This window comes from Amia ocellicauda, chromosome 11 (assembly GCF_036373705.1).
Source record: "Amia ocellicauda isolate fAmiCal2 chromosome 11, fAmiCal2.hap1, whole genome shotgun sequence".
Lineage (NCBI taxonomy): Eukaryota > Metazoa > Chordata > Actinopteri > Amiiformes > Amiidae > Amia > Amia ocellicauda.
This window is the reverse complement of record NC_089860.1, coordinates 23,169,935-23,196,647: the sequence shown is the minus strand read 5'-3', so window position 1 is coordinate 23,196,647 and position 26,713 is coordinate 23,169,935. Positions and strand designations below refer to the sequence as shown.

The window sequence follows — 26,713 nt, the reverse complement described above, 5'->3', positions numbered from 1 at the left end:
TTTTCAATGTAAATTGAGGTTATTAAAAATCATTGTACAGTGCCACTACATATTTCGGCCTGGGGGGGATTAGTCTAAATTTATTTTCAATTAAGCATGCTGCTTAAGCAGTTTAGCCTTTTTACTGTGGAAACAGAACACGTGTGATGTGTGTACTGCATATCTATAGCAGAGATGGGGAGCTAAGTGGCAGTAGCGGGTGCATTTGAATGATACAAATAAAAACTTCTAGATCAGGGCAGAAGTTAAGGACTTAACTGAAAGTGAAAAATTGTAAAATAGTCCGCAGGCTTGAGGAGGTTCCTAAGTGAGGTCTAAACCTTTGTGGACCACAAATCCCTCCTAATTCATGTTCCACCACCCTGCTGCCACACATACTCAGCTCTCAGCGAATGCAGACAGATAAACTTTGGGGGAGTGATTATTTGTAATTTAAATCAGTGGTTTGGAGACATACAGTTCACAGCTTTGGAAGAGTAATTTGCATGCTGAAGGAGGATTACCACATTTGATATTGTGCGGTGACAGATATTCTTTTGTTCCCTTGACAACATCTGCAGGTTCCTGACAGAACATTAAATGCTCATCTTCCCTGGTTGACAGCATGCACTCTGTGGTCATAATTGTTACAAAACCCAGCAAGATGCATATCTCCAGCACAGAATGCTATTGCACCAGGAACTGGTTTCTAAAACTCAGAGCAGACAAAATGGCCAATGGTGGTATCCTGTATGTAGCAAGTTTACACAAAGCAAGTGTATTACATTGTGGGGATTAAATAGTTTTAGTCCATACTTTAAAGGCGAACAATAAGAAGAATTCAAAGGAGGTTGCTGCTTTACAATATGACTGCAATTGCTTTGCTGCAAAAATCACAACATGCAAAACGTAATATCTGCAGGGGAACACTTACCATGTTCATCAAGCAGAATGTTGTCTGGCTTTATGTCTCTGAAAGGAAATGCAGAAAAAAACAGAATTGGATAAATCTGATTAGTGTGTTGCAGTCAATTGAATACTGTCGTCTGGAATGGGAACCAAAGCTACACTAATGCTCGGTTATCTCATGTCAAAATAATTCACTATTACAAGATGGTGATAAGAGGCGAAAAGAAATGAAGTTTGAGATTATCACCCTGCTTTATGAGGGCTGTAATTGGGTTCCAATGTGCAGATAAAAAAGTTTGCTTTTCAGTCAGTTCTCCAGAGTGGGATTATTGTGTTTCCCTGAAAAATGAAGTTAGTGCTACACGGGCTAATTACTCCTCTGGCAACCAAAACCATTAACCTTTCTGAGTGTGCCAACTGTGGATAGGATGGCAAATTAATCTTCGATAACAGTAGATGGGAGCCCCTCTCACTGTTTTATTCAATTTTGCTTTCATGAAATCTATTGAGCAACACAAAGTAATGATATATAAGAAAGTTTACAAACGAGAGGAGGTCATTCTACCCATCATGTTCGTTTGGTGTCCATTAATAACTAAGTGATCCTAGGATCCTATCCAGTCTATTTTTGCTTCAACCACATCGCTGTATATGTATAGGTATATGTATAGCTATACATATACAGGCACAATGTCATTTGAACAACATTTTGTAGGCCATTAATCATACATTTTCAAAGACCGACTAATAGCTTTGGACTGGTAAAAGACATGTTTCACAACAGTATTATAACTGCAGTATTAAGAAACTATTAAACCCAGCTCAGTGTCACAATAACAGCACCCCCCCCTCCCCCCCCCCCCGGCCCACACACACACACCATATTCTTTTTCTGGTAACAGTTTACATTAAGTGTCCCTAATTTCTGTGTATTTACACTGTAATTATTTGGTAACTACCAGTGTAATTATGCCAATTTATACTGTAATTGTGCATGGTTACAATGTTTTTACTGTGCTAGGGTAACACTTTACATTTAGTGTCCCTTATTACTGTGTATTTACTTGGTAACTACCAATGTAATTATGACTATGTACACTGTATTTACACTGTAACAAGTAATTACTGTGTAAATACACAGTAATTACGTACACTTAATGTAAAGTGTTACCGTTTTTCTTTTGAAACCCTGTTGTAGTAATTGATTGTTTCTACAAAATAGTTTTTTACCAAAATATTTGTATTTGTATAAAATTAACATTGTGTGTTATCATCATAAAAAGAACAGCAGGTGTTAATGATCATTTTGCATATGTTAGTGTAATCATCTTAATCACAGGCATCTTGCTTGTATGTATGTATGTATGTCTACAACATTTCACAGGGGTAAATTCTCCATTTGGTTTGTGAAGACTCATAATCCCCACTAAGTAATACAGAGGTGTGTGTATGTGTGTGTTTATGGGGACAGGCTGAATGCAACAGGATTTGAAGGTTTCTACTGATCTGTTATTCACTCCTGGCAAGAGAACAGCCATAATTAGCGATCCGTGCTGTAAACAAAAGTGTGTGCACTTAATGGGGGCTGACAGTTCAGAGAGAAATTGATCTGAGCACTATTAAATCTTCTTCATTTATTTTTCCCTTCTTCTTTCCTGCAGCACAGTATATTGGCATGGTGAATTTGACTCTCCTAGTGCCCTGTTCTCCCAAGAGTGGCTGCTGCTGCTTCTTTTGCAGTCAGTCCTAAGTACATTCACCTGAGGGTCCACTCTGTCCATTCCATTTCTGCAGTCCTTTTTGGTTGGCAGGCAGATCCAAATGCACTATATACTCCCAACAAGGGGGTGGGGGGTAAAACATTTCCTCAGACACCGCGTTCTTTCCATTTATAGGCAGGGAACCACTTCTAGGGAATACGAAGTGTGATTTTTCGATTTATAACACAACCCTATTAGAAAAACATTGCATTAGCCAACAGTCAAGGGCAGGCAAGCTCTGTCCTTCATTCAGAGGCATCTCACCCTCTTCTGTTAAGACTTAACACTTGAAAGTCTCTTCTGTACTGCTGGATTCTGCAACAGCAAGAGTGTGCTAAGCAGAGGTGAGTGAGCAGTCAGCATGAAATGAAACTCCAAGGGGAAAGGGACTTCATTCAGACATGTCAGGACACGCACTAGAGTGTGTTCACAGCAAGAAACAGAGACGCAGCCCTGTGCACTGAGCTTGACCTTTATTTGTTAAAATGTGCATTGCCATTGAATATGCAGTGCACCTCTGTCTCGCTTTCTCCCTCTCTCCCTCTCTCTCTGCGTCCTGACTTTTGCTAATTCAAATGCTCCCTACATTTGCCCAGCCCTGGACAGAATACAGCAGAAACCAGAGAGTGATGCAGAAAGGGAGGAGGTATGCATACTACATTTCTCAATCCCTTTCAAGTCACTGCTGAAACTGTCCCATAAACACAGAATTTGAAACATTATTTTATAAAACATTATTTTGCTTTATTAGCTGCATCATGACAAATGGGGAAGGGATCGGGATCATTAACCTGTCGGAGACTGACGCGTGAAATGGGCTCAACCCCTCGCTGAGCCCAGAGCATGTCACTACCAGAGTAGGGGTAAAAGAAGGTAGGTGAAAAAGGTCAGAGTTGTTGCATTTAATTAGCTGACATTTCATTCTGAGGAGGTATATGTGAAAACATGTTTTTTTTTAAAGGGCATGATCACATTTAAACAGTTTGGGAGCAGCAGGGGCAAGGAAATGCACACATGATGGACTTCCTCTTGAGGTAACATAATGGTTATTTTTACTGTAGGCGCCCTTGTTGTCACCCAGCCAATATGATTTGCAATTCACCCAGGCCATAACAACTGCTCAAGCTTTCCTCTCACACCACATCATTAACACTTTTGGACTGATTAAAATGCAGTGTCCAATAACTTCATCTTTGTCATTAGAAATGGAAAGTGCATTTGATAAAGCAGCAGCTGGTGAAATGTAACACAATCTTTGATACTTAGAAATGATGAATCAATGTTTGACCACAGTGACTACTACTTAATGCATGGATTTCATGTTAGGCTTAACCAAAACATTTGGTTAAGTCAATTCAAATGACCCTAACACATTCTTGGTTGTCCCTGAAAATGAAATACCCAATTAACATAATTATAATAATACATCAAATAATATTGTAATTAAAGTTACAGAACAAATTGATCATAGATTGACTGAAACCAGAATTTCCTCCTATGACTCATCCACAGCTAAACACAGAAAACATTTCAAAGATTCCCTACAGTCTCTCTAAGTAGCAATTACCCTTGAAACTTGAAGGACCATATAAAAAATAAATAAGAAATAACCCACATTCATCAGATAAACTCCTATGTGTATTAAGTCTGAACCTAAAGTTCAGATTCCTGCTCAAATCCATTAGCTTATTTTCTTGATCTCTTGAAGCACAGGTCCTTAAAAAAAGTGGTTTATTTTACTCGGTGTCTCACTGTCTACTTCATTACTCTGATGCTTTTTACCTTCAGCATTTTACATTGATTTCCCAAGCCCAGTCATACTTAGGTTCCCTGTGCCTTTGCTGACAAACCAGGAGTAAATATTCACCTTTTGTTCTCTCAATTTATATGTTTTTCTGCTATAAATTATAAATATTAGGCTTTAAAAATCTGACAGTTCTACCTTGCAGAGGGCACAGCTGGCACACGCTCAGCACCTCAAATTAATTAGCAAATGTAAATGTTATTTCCCCTCAATTAGAAATATCTGTCTCAGTCCCAAAACAGACTAAATCGTGCCTGATTTATGTAGTGCTGTGTTAAGATATGTGCTTGTACACTTTGTGCTTAATGAGTCTGACATCACCACCAATCCAGTCTTTGTCAGCAGCGTACTCTGCAGTTGTTTCAAAGTACATCAGTATTGAAACCACAGAACACATGCATGTTTATTAATTTATCTGCATAACCTTTATAATGCAGTTCCATACTAAATAGATGTTAACAAGTAGGCTACACTTTTGTGGAAGTAATATTATGAAGGACTTGTTCAGTACACTGTATTACAGATAAATGTTTATCCTGCCTGTATCTGTGCCCTGAAGTTAGCATGATATTTTCTGTAATGATATCTTTGCTCCAGGACTCATTCTTCATTAGAAAGCCCACACAGGCTATCAGCAGTATAAATAAATACGGTCAGTCTGCTACGAAATGATTATTATTTATACGAAGAATGGGCAGTGAACTGTAAACACTTACAGTTTTTCATTTAGAAGCTTCTGAAAAACATTGAACCTGATTTCTTGGACTCTTGGACTTGGATTTTTTTAAAGATATATCTTTGTTATTTGTAGTAGGTGCATATAATATATAGATAGATACAGATGAAGATATAGAATTAGATTCTTTGGAGAAGACAGCATTCCCAGAAAATAAAAACCTTGCAATATGGTAACTGTAGTCTATAGGATCAGACCATATTTCTCTGGGGAGTAAGCACAGGGAATGCAATCTGGCAGCAGCATATATCCCCAACTGAAGACTTGTTGATGTTTTTAATGCTGAGAGAGGCAGGACTAGGGCCGAGGCCTTGCTTTCACTCCAGAGCAGACCACATCCATAAAACTGCTGTTGTCTCTTCAATACAAAATAAAAAATCCTCCCCCCAACCAATTACAGATTCTGGAGAGGGGAGAGAAAAACGGTGAAACTGATCTGCCTGGCTTTATCGTGCTCGACTGGTCTAACAACTTATTACCTGGATCTAATGGCCTAATTACATCACTTATTAGAATGAGACCCGTAACTGAGACATGGTTTGTGTAACCAAATCGTCCTGGCACCGCAGTGGAAAAGTGGCTGCAGGTCAGATGAGAATGCCTCCAAGGGACACAATGGAGTTTTTGTGTGCCTCCAGGTACAGGTTAGATTAAACCCGAGCGCTGCTGTGCACCTGTCCTGATGATAAGACACCTCCGAGTAATGATTTTGTCAAAGCCGTGACTTCCTTACTGCCGTGCCTCGCAGTTATCCTGTGGACATACACAGTGTGGTGGATGTGAAAGTGAAGTGACTTTATTCTCTTGTGTGGAAGTGTGTCTAAATTCTGATGCACCTGTAGTGTGGGTAAAAACTGAATTTACAGTGGTAGTACAGTAGTAATGTTAATAATAATAATAATAATAATAATAATAATAATAATAATAATAATAATAATAGTGGCCTTAGTTGCTATTAAATTATACATGTAATACAGAGTTTATATAGAACGCATGTGAAGTAGGCTTATATTCATGTCATGATCCACACAAGTCATATCATTTCCAATTATTTGTGAAAAGACATTTCTTGTAAAGTGTTAAATTTAAGTTTGAAAACATTATGCAAAATAAAAAGTTTCTATATCTCTTTTCTGCTGGTCTAGCCTTTGCGCTATTGAATTCCCTCAGCAACTAATTCTGGGATTAATTAAAATCAGACAATGCTGATCACAAGACTAAAGATCTTTCAGTTTATCATCACTTCACTTGGAATTTCCTGGTGGAAGGTCTTTGAACAAACATCTCTAAAGGTGCATTCGCTAGAATCACAATTATGGCTGATATATTATTGAAATACTAAGACTTGCTACACATGAAAGAGGCTGTGCCTTAAAAATCGGTGCTTTAAGCCATCAGTTTCAATTTAGCTACCTGAGGGGGCAATTACAGCTGGCTTCAAAAGACACCACAGTAATAAATATGGTGCCAAGCCTAAAGTACACATTGTCATTTTGACATAACCCCCATGTGAATTATATATGATATAAAAATGAAATCCCATTCATTTATTGATGTTATAATAATAAAGCCCTCCATAGTTCTCAAATTAGATGCATGTCATTCAAAGAATGCAAATATTTTTGTAGATGAATCTTTTTTCTTTTCCCCCTGCAGTGCCTCTTTGTTCCATATTTTTTATTTGATCTGATTGCAACCCAAAGAGGAAAGCTTTGTCTTGGTATGGCCAGCACAAAAGCTCTATGTATTAATCTTGTGCAAGGAGTGAACATGAAAAAAAAAGATAAATATTTGGACAGTGATACAATTGTCATCATTTTGGCTCTGCACGCCACCACAATGGATTTAAAAGAAACAATCAAGATGTTATTTAAGTGTAGACTTTCATATTTAATTTGAGGGGGAACAGTGTAGGAATTACACCCATTTTTATATGTGGTCCCCCCAATTTTAGGGGCTCAAAAGTATTTGGACAAACTAACATAATCATGAATTAAATTGCGAGTTTCAATACGTGGTTGCATTTAATTTGCAGTCAATGACTGCCTGAAGTCTGGAACCCATAGACATCACCAGATGCTGGGTTTCTTCCCTGGTGATGCTCTGCCAGGCCTGCACTGCAGCTGTCTTTAGTTCCTGCTTGTTTTTGGGATGTTTTGCCTTCAGTTTTGCCTTCAGCAAGTGAAATGCTGCTCAGTTGGATTCAGGTCAGGTGATTGACTTGGCCATTGCTGAACATTCCACTTCTTCACCTAAAAAAAGTCTTGGGTTGCTTTCACAGTATGCTTCAGGCACTCCAATGAGTTTTTAAGCATTTGGCTGAATCTGAGCAGATAATGTAGCCCTAAACACATCAGAATTCATCCTGCTGCTTTTGTCAGCAGCCACATCATCAATAAATACAAGGGAACCAGTTCCCTTGGCAGACATACACCGATCAGCCATAACATTATGACCACCTGCCTGATATTGTGTAGGTCCCCCTTTTGCTGCCAAAACAGCCCTGACCCATCGAGGCATGGACTCCACTAGACCTCTGAAGGTGTGCTGTGGTATCTGGCACCAAGACGTTATTAGCAGATTCTTTAAGTCCTGTAAGTTGCGAGGTGGGGCCTCCAAGGATCGGACTTGTTTGTCCAGCACATCCCACAGATGCTCGATTGGATTGAGATCTGGGGAATTTGGAGTCCAAGTCAACACCTTAAACTCGTTGTTGTGTTCCTCAAACCATTCCTAAACCATTTTTGCTTTGTGGCAGGGCGCATTATCCTGCTGAAAGAGGCCAATGCCATCAGGGAATACCGTTTCCATGAAAGGGTGTTCATGGTCTGAAACAATGCTTAGGTAGATGGTACGTGTAAAAGTAACATCCACATGAATGGCAGAACCCAAGGTTTCCCAGCAGAACATTGCCCAAAGCATCACACTGCCTCCGCCAGCTTGCCTTCTTCCCATAGTGCATCCTGGTGCCATGTGTTCTCCAGGTAAGTGACCACACGCACCCGGCCATCCACGTGATGTAAAAGAAAACGTGATTCATCAGACCAGGCCACCTTCTTCCATTGCTACGTGGTCCAGTTCTGATGCTCACGTGCCCATTGTAGGCACTTTCAGCAGTGGACAGGAGTCAGCATGGGCACCCTGACTGGTCTGCGGCTACGCAGCCCCATATGCAACAAACTGTATATATATACAGAGGACTGATCCACAGATTGCTCTGACTCCCCTTCCAGAGAAAACCTGCCGGTGACATTGTATGGCTGACCAACTCTATATTGCATGCCCATGCCATAACACCCTTAATTGAACGAATAATTTCCTAAATCAGAGCCTTTTAATAACTTTTAAGGAAATTATTAAGGAGCCAACTTGTTATCAGTTACACAATTTAAAGAGTCAAATGTAATCAAATTACTTAAATTAAGGGTTCAATTAAGTAATTGAGAGCTCCGTTGGAACAAAAACCAGCAGGACAGGTGGTACTCCAGGACAGGTTTGAGAACCACTGCTCTCATCGATATCTTAATGGCAGGATAAAACTGAGCTCACTGGCACTTCATATTGTTTTATTTGGTGGCAGGTTACATACAAGATCAAAGGAATTGAGCATTAACTTTATCTTATCTTTTCACTGGCTTACACTAGACACCAAAACATCTGAAAAGAAAAAAAATTGAGGCTCTCTTCACCTTTTATCCTTTGAGACTGTGCTGTTTCTAAGTGGTTAGCGTCAATTATCTATTATAAAAATTATCCTCGGTTATCAGCTAATTGCCCAAGTATTAATCAAGCCAATCTTTTCTTGAGTAACAGGAGTGATTACTATAGACTTCTCCCTTAAAAGGATGTGTTCTATGCATTTTTAATGTACTTAATGCAATGACTAAAGCTTTCTTTTGCTTAATAAGTTGAGTCACCCCATCATTTAAGATTAAAAAAATGAATAAATACAAAATGTAAGCATTACGCTGTTGTAGAATAAGCGTAAACTGAAATCGACGTGATGATGCAAAATGAAGTCCTGATGCCAAGATTTTTAGAGACGTGCGTGCCCAGTACAGAGTTAATTCACAACACTGAAATGTTTCAGCATAGGCATGCACTTCTTCTGATTTTCAGAGGAGTGAGCCGCTAGGCATAAGCAGACCAACCCATCGCTTAGAGCCCCAAGCAGGACAAAGGGGGGCCCCCAGTTCTCATTTTCTTATGATTTTACATAATCATAATCACATGACAGCCTTTTTTTGTGTGTTTTACTTATTTTTAAAAAACTGTTTAAAAAAAATCTGTAAATATAAACAGGATAAATGTTCAACAACAGCCAGAGGAAAACTCTTACACCACACGTGACAGCTTTGTGTATGTGCTGATTGGCCAAGTTGTGAAAGCAAACTTGGATACCTGTGAGAGAAACAAAATTGGAAAAGAGCCACACCTTACACACCTGAGGTTGAAAAAAAGAAAAACAGGTCTAATTCATACCTAAGGAAAAGGGTAGATTTAGTTGATTTATTTTTAATTATTTTATTATTATGGTTTTCAATATTGTAAGATCATAGTTTTCAGGTTAGGTATTTTCTGTTCTGTTCTAGGACTCTGTGAAAATTAAGCAATTGATTTGAATAATTATGTCTTTAAATTACTGGACATCACAAAAAAAAGCTGAAAAGCTATGCCATCTATCTATGCAAAGGGAGTGTTGCGTTTCAGTTTTGCTTACATTTTATATTTTAATGATTTTACAATTTAATTTCAAAATCACTGGAGTGAGACAGCATACCAGAGTGAGACAGGGTACCAGAGTAAGACAGGGTACCACTTAAAGATTTCTTTTTCAGCAAAAAGCTAAAACACCCCGGTGTCACTGAGTTTTATTAAATGTGGAAAACTGAGGCTTTCACCTGCTCTTATTCCCTAGAGGTACAAAGACAACAACTCAACAACACAAGCAGAATGATACAATCCTTCTGCAATGTCTGCCTCTATAAAATGATCTGTGATGCAATATTATTTAAAGCAGTGGTTCTTAACCTTTTTGCATGTCTGCACCCCCTGTAGCGATCCGCGGTAATCTCGCCCCCATCACCATTTCGCAGTTGCCGAGCGGGAAGGACACGTTTACAAACGCGTCGTTTATAAACAAATAAATAAGCCGTGTCTTTCAGTTAAGAACCCCTGATTGAAAGCAATACACTTAAAAAATCTATAGAAAAAAATGCCTTTAACATACCTTATACTTAATAATTCAGTTCTAGTCTGAAAGAAATACAGTAAAATAAATTAAATTTTCTTTAAAAAGGGGTTTAGTAAATTGTCACTTCTTTGCTTCATATATTATCACTGGAAAAAACAAAAGTAATGCAAAAATTAAATATACAAAAGAAGGCTCATTATTTAAGATAGATGACTGCTAATGTTCAGTTATTAAAACACTGTTAATGTGTCTATGTTGTTTACCTCTGGGGGGGGGGGCGGAATCTCCCTTTCTAATTGGCATGCAGCTGTGACTTTTGTCTTTATGTTGCTGTAAGCCAGCTGCATCACACTGAGCCTACACAAATAATGGGTTTTCACCACAGAAAATCTATTACCTTAACTGGCACGAAACACAGGCAGAGAGATCAAACGCCTGCTTTGTGCTGCACTGAAGCGCCGCCCCAAACGCTGTGTTTGCAGTCTGTACATCTCAATCCATTTCTTGTTGGCTTTAATTAATTAAAATAAAATATTTGAGGTTTTTCTATTTTATGGATAGTGAAGTATCTTAAAAAATATCTTCCAGAATCATCAGCTGTTCCTAATGGGATAATAATCGGAGCCAGTGAAGCAAACACCAGAGACAGAAAGTAAGGACTCCTGTGTGTTTGTCCTTTCTCATCCATGCCCCAAAGTGGACTTAGTATTCTATGTGTATTCATCATCTGCAGTACATGACATCATCTTGTGTAGTTTATGATGAACACATCTAGACCCACAATTCCTGATTAATGTTTCTCATTTTGGTGAGCTGGTATAATGCAAATTTGCATATTCTAAAAAAAAGTGTATTCTTCTTGCTTATTCACTCTGAGCCCTAAGAAGTAGCCCCTATTTATAGTGTCAAATTTAGCAAAACATTAAACCACCGACTTATGCTACTAACTCTGAATGACTGCTTACCAAGACAGTCCTCAAGCCCACATACGCAAGAGCCAAGTTAATTCATACTGGTAAACAATGATGTGACTCAATGCTGAAGATGCAGACAAATTATCCTGATTGCGGAGGAGTCGAAGGTCTTAAAATGTGCTATAAATTTAGGCAAGATTCATGGTGGGCCGTATACAGAATCCATTAGCATTTGCTCTAAAGCCCATCATTATTACAGTGCCTGGGTGGTACACAAACTTCTTTGGGTCAGAGAGCAAACCTGCAGAATTGATGGATCCCTGCTATAAGAAATATTGCAGGAGGATGCTCGGCATTAACTCAATTCTGTCATTATATTCATAATTTCCATGGCTTAATAAAGGCATAATTAAAGTGCATTTGCCATTTCTAAATACAGTAATTAGTTTTAATTTACATATAGATTAGGTTAAATTTAGACACTGTAATTCTTTAGTTTGCATAATGTTGCTGTTTGGTGTCTAGACGGAACTGAGTTGCATTTAAAAAAAAGAAAATAAGAATTGCAATGAAGTCGTGATTCACAAGTGATGGGAAGAATATATTAAACAGTAGATAAATAAGACTGCCCTACACATCAAAAAATCTAATTTATTATTTTAACTTTTTAATGGCATTTTTTCCCCTGACGTTGAAAAGGTCCAGGTGTCCACGTCTACTTGCCAAAAGAAAACACACCCAGGCATTGCTGATCAACCTCAGCATTGGAAATCACAACCTAGTGCACATATTGTGGTCTGCTGGAGTTTCCCACTTTCATCCTGAATAACCACTGTCCTCACCACAGGTAACCAGGATGATGCAATGTTAATGCAAATCAAAGTTTGTTTGTTTTATCTAACCCACCCCCCCAGCCAAAGATATGCTCTCAAACCATCTGTGCTATGCTGCGGGGCTCACCTGTGAATGATGTGTTTACTCCGTAGGTAGCCCAGGGCCAGGGCCACCTCACAGACGTACAGCTTGACAGTGCTCTCGGAGAAGTGTACGTTCTGCTGCAGGTGATACCGCAGGTCACCCCCCAGCAGAAGATCCACCACCATGAACATGTCCTCCTCATCCTGGAAGGAGTACCTGAAACGAGCAACAAGCCGGGACCTTAGATAGACATTGATATGTAAGAATATAACTTAAGAAAGGATGAAAGGAGGGCCATTCGTGTTCCTTTGGTAGCTAGTGAGCAATCCAAGAATCACATCTAGTAGGTCATCAAACACACACCACCCAAGCATTTGAGGGGGCATGCTGCTTTCGACCCCGCCCACCTGCGCACGCTTTTTAATCCCATTCACCTGACACAGTTCCCCACAGGCTGCCTGAAAGGAGGGTCCAAGCTCAGTTTAAGGGTCAATTATGATAATACTTCTGGGGAAATGGATCTTAATTTACTGAGAGTCAGACCACATCACCCACCACCCGAGTATGAACTAAAAATTAACAAATATAAAGTAGTATTTTAGGCTCTTAACTTTAATGAGGCTTGAACACCAGGTTGAATGCGATCAAACTGACTTTAAATAAACAAACCAAAAAACTCAATATTAGATCTGAAAAGCTCTGTTTGGTCTTGGAGCGCGGTAAGATGCACACATATCTTTAAAGGCTGATTTCTCCAGACAGATTAAAGCAGGCCTGCAGCGAATCTCATTACATCTAGAAAATTAATCAGCCCGCAGCCTACCTCAAACTCATTCATTAGAATCAAACCTAGGAGCCTGCTTATCCTCAACACTACTGTCTATCGAAAGACAGTTTGTCAGTCCTGCACGCAACTGAATAACTGAGCTTGCAAGTCCTTGGGTTCTCAATGTATCAAAGAAACACAAGACAATTGCAGGGGCATTATCAGCAGGCTTTGCATTTGATGCTTAATTGAAAACTCAGAAATTTTGATTGATTTTAGTGTATCAGTTCTAAACATATCAGAGCACTCTTTTTTCTAACAGTTACCTGGTTAGTCAAGGATGATTTTCAGTCACTTTGTGCATCAATAATAATTGACGCAGATTTTTTTAACACAATATTCTATTCCATTGCCGAATTAAGCTAGGAGTTAAATTACAGTGAGGGAAAAAAGTATTTGATCCCCTGCTGATTTTGTACGTTTGCCCACTGACAAAGAAATGATCAGTATATAATTTTAATGGTAGGTGTATTTTAACAGTGAGAGACAGAATAACAACAACAAAATCCAGAAAAACGCATTTCAAAAAAGTTATACATTGATTTGCATGTTAATGAGGGAAATAAGTATTTGATCCCCTATCAATCAGCAAGATTTCTGGCTCCCAGGTGTCTTTTATACAGGTAATGAGCTGAGATTAGGAGCACTCTCTTCCACTTCTGTCCACAGAAGCAATCAATCAATCAGATTCCAAACTCTCCACCATGGCCCAGACCAAAGAGCTGTCCAAGGATGTCAGGGACAAGATTGTAGACCTACACAAGGCTGGAATGGGCTACAAGACCATCGCCAAGCAGCTTGGTGAGAAGGTGACAACAGTTGGTGCGATTATTTGCAAATGGAAGAAACACAAAATAACTGTCAGTCTCCCTTAGTCTGGGACTCCATGCAAGATCTCACCTCGTGGAGTTTCAATGATCATGAGAACGGTGAGGAATCAGCCCAGAACTACACGGGAGGATCTTGTTAATGATCTCAAGGCAGCTGGGACCATAGTCACCAAGAAAACAATTGGTAACACACTACGCCGTGAAGGACTGAAATCCTGCAGCGCCCGCAAGGTCCCCCTGCTCAAGAAAGCACATGTACAGGCCCGTCTGAAGTTTGCCAGTGAACATCTGAATGATTCAGAGGAGAACTGGGTGAAAGTGGTCTCAGATGAGACCAAAATCAAGCTCTTTGGCATCAACTCAACTCGGCGTGTTTGGAGGAGGAAGAATGACCCCAAGAACACCATCCCCACCGTCAAACATGGAGGTGGAAACATTATGCTTTGGGGGTGTTTTTCTGCTAAGGGGACAGGACAACTGCACCGCATCAAAGGGACGATGGACGGGGCCATGTACCATCAAATCTTGGGTGAGAACCTCCTTCCCTCAGCCAGGGCATTGAAAATGGGTCGTGGATGGGTATTCCAGCATGACAATGACCCAAAACACACAGCCAAGGCAACAAAGGAGTGGCTCAAGAAGAAGCACATTAAGGTCCTGGAGTGGCCTAGCCAGTCTCCAGACCTTAATCCCATAGAAAATCTGTGGAGGGAGCTGAAGGTTCGAGTTGCCAAACGTCAGCCTCGAAACCTTAATGACTTGGAGAGGATCTGCAAAGAGGAGTGAGACAAAATCCCTCCTGAGATGTGTGCAAACCTTGTGGCCAACTACAAGAAACGTCTGACCTCTGTGATTGCCAACAAGGGTTTTGCCACCAAGTACTAAGTCGAAGGGGTCAAATACTTATTTCCCTCATTAACATGCAAATCAATGTATAACTTTTTTGAAATGCATTTTTCTGGATTTTTTTGTTGTTATTCTGTCTCTCACTGTTAAAATACAGCTACCATTAAAATTATAGACTGATCATTTCTTTGTCAGTGGGCAAACGTACAAAATCAGCAGGGGATCAAATACTTTTTTCCCCCACTGTAAATGTTACTATTACTTCAATGGTACTATTTTCACCAAGTATTTTTAGAAGCAGAAACTGGACAAACAGACTAAAGCAAAGACACAAGGTTGTTCTTGATAACCACAGCTCACAAAGGCCTGACTAAACAGAGGTGCTACTTTATTATAGTAGATCGATTGAGTAGACTCCAGTGTGTCTAGATATCTAATGTGTTGCTGAGAGGCCGTGATGCTTGATTGTCAACAAGTTGGAGGATGAAAGAGATACATGCAAACCTTCACATGATCTCTCACTGAACTTGTTTTCCACCAGCAGTAGCAGAATGGCACTGCAAAATTTTGTGTCGGAGTGACACAGAATATTACTGAATATGGCTCCTTCCCATTTGGGTGCAGGGCTGTTTCTTTCACTAGAAGTAAAACATGTTCAAGAAGAAGGATAAATAATACTTCATATGTTCTATATGATACCTCGACTTCTTGCCCTATCACAATACAAGGTTTATTTTGTATACACAGACAGCACTTGAGTCTTATATACCCTTTGCCTTGCAGAGTTTGTAAAGTTCAAGCCTATATGAGCTGTCAGAAACATTTAAGAGGAAAAGGTCTTTTAATTGTGATGCCCCTGAAGGAAGGATAGATGCTTTCTGTGTGCTGAAGTAAACCAACTGAGCACACATTCATGTATTCATTTATGTATTTTAACCTGGACTGTAACCCTGTTCCATAAATACAGTATTCATGAAGGGATCAAGCTGTTCTGGGTGTTTCAAGAGGCAATGGCAGTTTCTGCAGGAAACCAGCACTCCATATGGAATCTTTACAAGAGAAAGTTTAATCTACTAGAAAATCTGCTTTTTATACATCCGTTTTATACAGTAGTATACATGTTTTATCGCTTCCCCCACAGCAGACTAGGTTAGACAGGAAAGCAGACGAAACCAAAAACTCTAGGATCTAAACAAACATAACAAATGTACCAAAACTTCCAAACGTTTGGACATCAAGTTTAATATCGACCTTTTAAAAGTACGGTAGGGTTATGATCTCACACTGGGCACGTCTGTTTGCTGCCTCTGTCAATAATATCCAGTTACAATTAGACTAAAATAACTTGGGCACATCTGTGGCGTGTTACATGCTGCAGGTCATTTGAGTTCTAAACACAAAGCAGAAAAAAATGTTTCCACCTCAGTCAACCACAATAAACACTGCACTAAAATATTTTTAAAAACAAGAGTAAACATGTTTCAAATTACTAAACTTTTAAAATAAGCTTACAAATGAGTCAAATTGATACACATTGATTTTCAAACCATATCCCTTTACTTTAATTTTACAGTGCATATGATTTTATGTTCTCCCTAGGTCTCGAATTCTTACGGCTGTGGAGAAGGTTGGGTGGGGGAGGGACAGAAATCTGTTTTTGTTTCCCTCTGTGCAAAATCAGAAATTGAAATAAGCAGTTGTTGATGTTTTTTTTTTGTTATCCAGCTTGTGAGGGCAATTAATGCTGTGTGCCTTGCACTGCGTGACTAGGGAAATCAGGCATATGTCCCATAATCTCCCATCTCTCTTCACTGTTCCTCCAGGGGAATAAACTTTACCCTGTAATCACCAGCTGATTAACTTTGCAAAACACTCGTCACAGAAAACTACATACCATAGCCTATCTGTCATCATCCAGCACTTTAAAAATTACTTTCATTTGAATTTTTTAAAGCTTTTGCAACAGTGCCTGAGAAATATCTGAAAAGTACCACAAACCACTCATCATTTCAGATCAGTGTTTTCAGTGTGTTTCCAGTCCCTCACGCTGCTTCTTGTACATTCCAAATGTATCCAGGTCAGCATAACCTGATGCAATTAGGTTAATAAACTGTAAGCTTTGCCTATTCTTTCTGTGATGAAGCGCCACTTTGCACCGTTCAGTTCACTGTGATGTGACACACTATAACCGTGGCTTTATAAAACAGAAAACTTAAGTAAAAACAAGAAAGGCGAGCAAAGAAAAAAATCTTGATTCACCGAATGGACAGCCTTTAGTCACTCAAAGTTGATATGTCAAAACAATTTTCAATTGGCAAATGATTGAAAGTTTCATCTGTCAACAGGTAATGTCTTGAAGCATCAGCTCTGGCTGTTTTTTGCGGTGCTCAAGAACGGATTCACCCTGGTCAGATGGAGGCCCAAGGTGCATTGCTTGCAATCCTGCACAGCACCATCCTTAGCAGTGCACTGACACATAAACCTGCCGCACTGATAATTTAAGTTTACTGAACTCTGCATGTGTACATGAAACATACCAGTAGCCAGCAAGCCAACTCTTGAGACATGCATGCAAGTTTAAAGATACGTGGTTGCACTTTTATGTGTGTCTTCCCAAAGTGAGAATATAGGTTTGCGGCCGTAGAAATAATATTCTTCACCGATTGAACTGAACTTATTTCAGTTAATATAATGCCTTTCCTTTCCACAGGAGTAGGTAGGCAGAGGAACATATTTCCTAACATATGTCCTAACATATTTAACTGATACATTTTGAAACGTAATTCTGAAATTAAGTTTGTTTCAGATATTCATTTGGCCAAAGTAAAAATAGAAGGGGAATTCAACAACCACCACATCAGCAATAGCCAGAAATAAAACTAAATTACAGGTGACAATGGAAAAGACGTTTCAATGCCAGCATCTACACAGCTGATTTTTCCCATGCGCTATATAAACTGGAGTCCTGCTCACTTCCTAGAATACTTCAGAAGCCGCACCAAACTAACTACACAGCTGTCAGTCTATTGAATTTATTGCCAAAATACAAACTATCCTACAGATACACAAGCCAAACACCTGTGTGTAGGGAATGTGTTTTAATAAAGTGATCTCCAGAGAATCGCTGTCACTGCAGCCAAGGTTATATCATTACAAGCAATAAAGGAGAGCGGGAGAATAAGGGAGAAGTACCAAACGTTACATGTCCTGCAAATGCAAGGCCACCTCTTCTCAATTGTTGTCTAAGATTATTATACTTTCCATCTTTCCGGCTTCTTATTTCTATTGGATGCCCCCTTCGTCTGTTCATTTTCCATATCTGACTGAGCAGCAAAGTACTTTGCCTTCCATTAATCATTGAATTTAATTGAAACTGTTTTAAGAGGCACATACTGGAGAGCCGTAATAAACGTGCCACATGCCTAAAACATACAGGTGTACACATAATGACATCAAAGTGAAAAGCTGTTGTAGCATCACAAGGAGCCCAAATTACAAGACGTAATTTGTCAGTTTCAGGAAAAATTCAGGCTGTTGCTGAGTGCATTACTGCTGAGCTGTAGTGCCACCGAGTAATTCAGTTCAAATCGCCTGCTCCCCTTGTCGCAGCATGTGAGCAATCTGAAGAGATCCCACGCCAGCCGGAGTCCCCTGTACACAGTACAGCCGACGGACAGGGGAAGGTACACGCAGGCATGAGCTCTATTAGAGGCGTGGAGAGAGCCTCCTGGGGTCCAGCCCACTAATGCTACCTGGGCTTTGCCTCTGTGAAGTCAATCCAGTAGCAACATTTTCAACTGATTGCCTAAATTTATACTGCCCCACTTTAGCTACAGCTATATTTAGACAGCCAAAAACACCCAACTGTGACTTTAAGTGACCAAAGGCTGACCATTACAGCAGCGCCTGTGGAAAAAAGGAGAGGCGCTGAGGACTTGCAACTGTCTTTTCCCTTCAGTGGGTCAGTTTGCTCTGTTCCCATCTCTGACCTTGAGCTTTTTTATTTCGGCTGTCATAATCATTTGACTACAGCAGCCAGCTGACTACAGCACATCTCTTAGGAAGCTGCAGTTAGCTCAGAATGTCAAGCTGCTGCCAAAAACATTAACTTTAAAGGTTTTATTGAATTTCTCTGCACACGGGTCATTTACTACATGGCCAGACCCTTCCTGAGCCCACATGGGTTGCCTATGCTCTGCAGTCCTTCTTTGGACACAGTGCTGCCGTGGACGCTTTGCTGATTATTCTCCCAAACTTAATTAAATCATTCAAATCAATTCAGTAATTGAGAAAGTCCCTTGCCAGCACACTCTGTGAGACGGACTGCTCTCCAACCAGAATGAGAAGTAAACTGTAGGCAGATTAGTTAAAAATATATATATTAATATTTTGATACCTGTTAAGGAAAGCCATGTTGATTTGAATTAAATACTCATGATATTTGAAAGGGAACTTGAACAGAGAATGCAAGTATTATAATTAAAACAAAAACACCAGAGAGATAGATATCCAAGATAGGTTGCAGGGCAGAATACCACGTTATTGGGGTCATGCTGCCCCTGGCATTTCATTTCAGCAGAGGGCAAAGTTAGATAATCGGCTCTTACAGTTGCTGATATTCCCCAGTAGCTTCAAGCGCTAAGATATTGCTCTGTTGTGTAGGTTTCTGGCTATGAAAGTTGGTCTAGTTCAGAAACTTTGGGTTATTTGCTGCTACTCGTTTGACACTCTACAGTCAACATGCTTCTTCTAGCAGCAAATAGGCTCTCTTTCAGGTACAGCATCAGCTGATAATTACTTGTATTTTTTAGCCTTTTTTCAGTAAGAAATGTCAGTGTTTTTGTCTTTCTACTTAAGCTTATGACAAAAGGCAGTAATGTGACGCACTACTAGTCTCAGCAAACTGCAATAAGGTGAAGAGCTGTGATTGTTGAAAAGGTTTAAATTAATTACTTACAGATATATTAAGTTGATTTCTAACTATGTGACAATTTTTTTCAGCAATTGTCCACTTAATACAAACATACAGAATGCAAACTTGTAAATGCTTACCAAAAGTTCACCAAGAAGGGGTGCTCCAAATTCTGCATTATCTGCAGTTCTTTGAAGACGTTTCTGACTTCGTTGCGCTCCACACATTTCAATTTGTTCATATACTTCATGGCATACATTTTCTTTGTGTCTTTTTTCTGTACGATGCAGACCTGTGGAAACAATGGATTTCAGTGAAAAAATATTTGATTGATTCGCAGGTCACATATTTTATCTGCCAGGACTGAAAAGTAGGTTTGTTTATGGTGCTCAGAAAGTACTGTTTTCGTATTGTTTTCCAATGTCAACAGACTAGGGCATATATTCGTGGGCTGAATATTTATACACCGAGGATTTGATCTTACGACTTCCTCTGTGAGCGCCATTCTTGTTCTTATGATACCTTGGGGGTTTAGATAAGGCTACTTGATATAACACAGGCTCCTGGTTGCTATGCAACATGTAGTTTTAGTTGGTAAAGACAATAAGCTTTAGAAAATCTTTTTCTTGGAAAAGACAATAACCTGTAAACTGCAGAAACATTTACTTTTTCTAAAATATTAATGTAATTCAGACTTAAATAAGCTAATCATATGTTGAGTAAGACACACATTTTAATTTTTCCAGTCTGTCACCATTAAGTAAATGATTAATTAAGAAAGAATCAGCTCTTAGCAAAATGTTATAGGTGAGGCCTGGTGATACAGGAGGATAATTGGTTAATTATCCCTCCGTTACTTGTGCTAATAGAGCTGTCTGCAGGTCAGCTAAGCAATGAGAGCTAATCTTAAAATGTACTTCAATCCTGTTTCTTTTTTGAACAAAGGTTTAATCTTTTTTTAACATTTCAAATATGATGTAAATGTGTCTCGTGGTGTCTTCTTTCATGCATTTTGTACATATATAACTAATACATATGAATAACGCTAAGAATTGTCCTTACCTTTCCAAAACTGCCTTTTCCAATTGCTCTCAATATCTGAAAATGGTCAAAGTTGACTGTGAAAAAGAGAGAAACTGAGTTACATTTCTATAAATGAAGTTTTGAAGTAACCCAGGTCCACGTGTGAGATACACTATTGCAACTATTCAAAAGGATGCAAAATGCACAAACAATTTAGTACAGTAATTTATTTCCATTGTGAAAGTCTATATATTATAATCAGGCCAAATACAGACTGTTCCCAGCATCGCACTGCATATTGCCAACTAATAGACACAATGAGAATTTTGCATTACAGTGAGAGAAATAAATGCATTCTGTACAATACGTACCACAGATGTAGTCTGTTTATATTGAATGCAAGAATTCCCAATCCAGAAAATGAAACAGTATTTTAAAGAGTCCTTATTTATGATAGTAAAGTCTCATTGTACTGCATGTGTACTGAGTGTGAATCTTGACAAAACAAAACAAGGCCCAAACCTACACTCAAAGCATATATAAATTATGTATTATTTTAATTTCAGTCGTCATGACTTACAACTGTAACTTGCATTATGGAAATTATTCACAATGCATAATTCATATATGTAGATAAACATATGTCTAAAGTGTGGCTATTCAACGGGGTTACATCAAACAGGATGGGAAGGTCAGTCCTAATTTAAAAGACAGCTGACACACGACATGCTTTCTGTATGTAAAGAGTTGCAAATCCATCTATGTTCAGGTTCCATTATTCCTGTCTCCTAAATATAATTTTCAAAAAAAACATAACAGCCTATCAAGTGGAAGAAAAGTCCAGACATGACCCTGGATAGAGAAATAGTCCACCTTAAATGCTTATATCCTACACACTGGGGTGTAAATCCTTCATGCAAAGTTCTGGGAAACAAATACATCCTATAGATAGAATATATGAATACAGTTATAGGATAGTGAAATGGAAACAAAATTCTCATCTTTTTGAAGACCCAAATGCCCCCAATTTCTCTTGGGTCCTTTTCTTATTCTTTATTGGTCAATTTCCTTGCCTTACAGGATCAGCCATCCAATATGAAAACAGATTGACCATCAGTGGGCTCCATTTACAGGCCGTTCCAACCCTGTGAGCAACTAAATGCAGTGTCACTTGGGCTGTGACTTCTATATTTTCTTCTCCTTCAGACAGTGAACACCCGATCAAGGGTACTGTATAGCTGACTTGCCCTAGTCCTCATTTTATACAGACTCGCATCTATGATAAGAACAGAACTCTCCTTACTTCGAATGAGATTAATTGGAACTGACAGGTAATGATATGCTCTGTTACTCATCTGTCCTAGCCTCTTCCAGGGTTGCTATTTATGTAATTGTTTACAGAAACTCATTTTAAGACTGCATAAAATATCATAAACTTATTTTGGCAAGTAACAGTCTTGCTTATTATTTTTGACAATGGTTCATGACCATAGCTTGTTTGAGGGAACCTAGCTGACTGAAAAGAAATAAGAGGGAATCCAGTTCATTGCATTTTACAAACAGCTGGAATATAAATCTGAGGGCCTACAGATTGGGGTCCTATAGTGACACTATAGAAATATCACACACATAAAATACAATCTTCCTGCATTGAATAACTGTAATTTGTAATGTCTTCGCTAAGTATTAAATGCACAGCTAAAAGAAAAAAGCTTTAGGTAGTTAGTGATGTGTGGAGTGTATGTTTATTAAGATTATAAGACTCTCTGTATAGAGTAGAGAGCAGGGAGCCATTTCCACTACTGCATCAATGTTTCTGTACTTCTCTCTCATACACAGACAAAGTACAGCATCCATCCCTTAACAGGCTGAAAAAGAGACCATTCCAAAGCCTGGGTTTGGAAAAAGTGATGAGCTTTTTATTTCTCCAACTTAAAGAATTATGCGTCCATTAAAAAAAAAAAAAAAAAAAAAAAAAATCCACAGAGAATGTTTCTTTGTCTCAGCTGTACAGCGCTTTTACCTCTGAACATTCATTTACAGGGATGACACGTTGCAGCTTTTCCAAAAGTTGACTGCCTTGGGCCCAGCATGATAGAGGGCATCAAAAGCTTGATTTAGTATGCACGCCTTTGTCTTAAAATAGAGGAATTCTAGGAACATCAAATCCCTCTGTTAATGCGGTCCAAAGTTAAACATGGTCTGATGACAGACAATTTATTATTAAGATACTGCATAAGGTAATGACTATGAAAAGGGAATGTTTTCTTTTTTAAACTTGAGAGACTGTGTCATGATGACTAAAATCTTGTGTACTTTATTTGACTGACTGTAATATGTAAGGTAATACTTCCCAAAGGACAAACGAAGGGCAAAACTAAGATACTGCCAAGATTTTGCACAAATATTGCACCTACCTACATAAGTACTGCAATATCTTTTAAAGTAAGCCTTCCTTTCTTGTGGTCTCAGAAAGATGCACAGAAGTTATGAAATTCACCTAAAAATAAAAATAGCCCTTCCGCTTGAGGAATTTAAAGAACATCTCTTCTAAAAACAAAACACACTACTTTGGCACTACTTGCATGAAGCTGCTGCTCAATGTCAAATCGGAAAACAAAGAGGATCAGAAACATAATCCTCAATACAACCTCACAAAAAAGTCCAGAATGAGATCTACTTCTCTCAGACAGCATAATATAAAGAACATGCATTCTTACCCTCTTCAGTATCGTCAATTACTGGAGCTTTGCTGGACTGACTGACACCCATTTTGATGTTTTTCAGATCTCTCTGCTCAGTCAAATCATCTCTGGCACCAGGAGAACATATTACGTTAAACTGAAGCTGGGCTAAAGTCAAGTGTTTTCATACGACAGGCTGCTGCAGCCTTCCGAAGATCCAGTTACTTGATATCCAACTTGAAAGCCTGTTAAAGTAGAAAGCCTGTTAGAATCTTATTGCAGAAACATAAATGATATTAATCTCCGTATGTTAAGAACATGCACACATACAGTTGTGGACAAGCACTGGCATTCTCAGTCTCAAAATAGTTAATTGACTAAAATGTTTTAACTAACACTAGCATATGAGAATGTCCAATAATCTTTAAGAAATAAGTACAGTTAAAAAACAGTATTTAATGTACTTCCTCAATGAGTGATTGTTTGGTATGCCAATACTTAGGGCTGTAAGCCTACATACACACAACCCTACAATTTTCTGTGTAGCCTAGCAAGTGAAAATCCCTTACTAAATGCTTCTGAACCCACAGTCCCCTCCCCCCTCCGCCCAAACATTTTGTTTTGTTTGTTCTGTTGCACAAGCATTTTAGGAGGCTGTCTCTTTGGGTGCATTATGTTAGTAGTTTTGTTGTTGTTGTCATTTTTTTTAACAATTTGTCACAGATCACAATTAATCTTTTTGCCTTTCTTCCTGCATGCACATTCAAAACTTTCCATCCCTGCCCCTTAAAGAACACTGCAGAGAAATGATTAATTACTCAGAAGTGTTTCTGATTTGTTTGGTAGTGTGTTTGTCTACAAAGAAAATGAAATCTAAGGAAATGACAGGAACCTCCAACCCAGTGTTGATTTACAGTTTGCTATTCTAAAATAAATGCAATAACACAACACGGCTCAAATTATTTATTGAAATGGTTCAACAAACTCATCAAAATGATCAAACAGCCCAGAAATGTCAGCCAATGTCAGTAATACGTGTTTGCTCATTGATTGTAATGTGGTCTTGCTTGTTTCCTTGTTACAAGTTTATATATTTATGCTCTGTGTATTATTTCAGATCCTCTACTACTATGTACATACTTCTCAAGATCACATTGAGGTTAGCCATGCTTAACGATAATATAGGCTACTTAGTATGCAGTGGGCTATTCCTGCTAATAAACATTATACGATTTAGATTTAATTCATAGGCACATGCATGGCTCTTATACTACAATGCACGGAATACTATACATGATTCAACGTGTAATTCCACATGCATATATTTTTGTATTTTATTTTTTACATACATACGATTACAATATACTGACCTGTCACAGCTGTACCCCATTGGCCAAACAGTATCGCAATCAACTTTATGTAAAACGTCAATCTCACATTACAAACACAAAAATGACAATAAAGGCTAAATCCGTACTGCATTCATCCACCTTGCGCTTGGATAAATGTAACGCCTGGCAATAAACTGCTTAACTTCAGAGTTCAGCTGATTGTGTCCAGTGCGCCGCAGACTGCCGCTCTCTTAGCCTAAAATGCTGCTTTGCAGAGAACAGTCAGACCCATTAGAGACAGAAAAAAGGGGATATTGTCTCAATGACATGGTGAAATTGAGTTAGACATACCTTACAATCACAGAAAGGACGACTCCGACGGGGGGGAAAAAAAGTGGGCGCAGCGGAGAGGGACGCTGCTGAGCTCTGCCAGTCACAGGCGCATCCCGGGCACGGGAGCCCAGCCCCGGCGAGAGTGGGTGAGCACGCCGGCAGAGAGCACGTCTGGCCGGTCACTGTTGCCCAAGTGAAGTGTAAGTTCTCCACTTTAGGACGATGCTGGCTACTCAGAAGTGGAAATGAATGCGTCTGTGGAGCTCAGCGGCTGACGTCTCCGCTCAATAGCGTCCCATGCAGCAGGGCTTCAGCACTGTTAAAGCAATATCTTACTGTTGTACTCATATACTGGGATCTGAGGTTGGTGTGTGTGTGGTGTGTGTGTGTGTGTGTGTTTGAGGGGGGGGGGGTTGCCAATGAAATCGTTTTCACTGTGCTGCCCTGCCAAAGGTGTGCGTTTTCACTCTGTTGTCCATCAAAAAGCAACAGAGATACAGTCTTTCCCAGTATGAACTATATAGTTCCATTAGTGGAATTGTAATCAACTATTCAAGTCTTTTTAAAACCCAGTGTGTCAAAACAGCAGAAATGGTGCTTGCAGGAATCTCAGAACAGCGAAACGTTCAGTAATATAAGTGTATATCCATAATGCATGCAGATGAAGTCCAAGTGACACAGATTGGTACATTAAAGTCCTAAAAAGTTTAAATCAAAAGACCGAAAGCTTTAAATGTATTGTAGGACTGCTGAATAATGACAATGCATTGGAAGACAGGCTGTGTTTAATAGATCTGGAGAAGAAGCATGGCTGGCCATCAAGTGCATCCATTAAGGATTACATTGCGGCTCTTAATTGTGCAGGTCAAGGTCACATGGCAGTTGTACCTGAATACTGTATCATGCCAGCTTCAGTTGTGCTTACAGTGCATCATTTTCTTTTCCCTGACTGAGGTGGGAGCTGCCAAAATGACTCTACTCCTATCCATCACTCCAGAGAGGTCAGGCCTGACTGCTTTAAGAAGCTCAGCAGGAAATTCCCCCCCCACCCCCCCCCCGCCTGCTTTCCACCCAATCCCTGGATCTAATTCCAGCTTCTCTCCTGTGGGAATGAACTGATAAATACAGTAAACCTCAGCTGTATGATATCTATCTGCAAAACTGTGTGCACTCCAATAAGTTCAAATACCCCCCCACCCCCCAACAGACACACACACCACCCACACATAACTTTTTTTCCAATCAGACTATCTGTCTATCTCTTAAAATAAAATAGATTAAAGAGCATTATACTACATGACTTAAGTCCTGGATACTACAGCAAAGCTTTCTAAAAGCATATTAGCATAATTGTATTCCTGTGAAAATGCTTAACCTGCATGTTTTTTTGTATAAATATGCACTGTATCCCAAAAGTATATGGGACCACAGCTATATATCTGAGAAAGGTTATTCAAAATATCATCCATTACAAAGGGTGTAGGTGACTGCTGTAAACCAATTGACAGAAGTTTCCTCGCCATACATTTCCATCCCTGCTGGCACTGCACTGATGTCCAAAATAACTGTCCTGGCAGTCATTGTGCCCTTCTCAAAAACACATCTCTACTTAGCAAGAGATCGATACATTTCTGGCAGATGATGACCCAAAGCAACACAATCATACGATCTCCAGACCTCAATGCAACAGGAAGTGTGTGTTGTGAATTGAAAC

General features: G+C 39.2%; 1 protein-coding gene across 1 annotated transcript in view; it reads right to left on the bottom strand.

Annotated features, from left to right (window-relative positions):
- The window catches only part of stk32a (serine/threonine kinase 32A), a 41,262-nt gene extending 15,958 nt beyond the window's left edge, over positions 1–25,304 (bottom strand). The window contains exons 1-6 of the mRNA XM_066717010.1: positions 25,018–25,304; positions 23,372–23,580; positions 20,691–20,746; positions 19,769–19,920; positions 12,257–12,430; positions 914–951 (exon numbers count right to left, since the gene is read on the bottom strand). Coding sequence (XP_066573107.1) covers positions 914–951; positions 12,257–12,430; positions 19,769–19,920; positions 20,691–20,746; positions 23,372–23,423 — 472 coding nt within the window. The 5' untranslated portion in view covers positions 23,424–23,580; positions 25,018–25,304. The remainder of the gene's footprint in view (positions 1–913; positions 952–12,256; positions 12,431–19,768; positions 19,921–20,690; positions 20,747–23,371; positions 23,581–25,017) is intronic.
- Between the last annotated feature and the right edge of the window lie 1,409 nt (positions 25,305–26,713).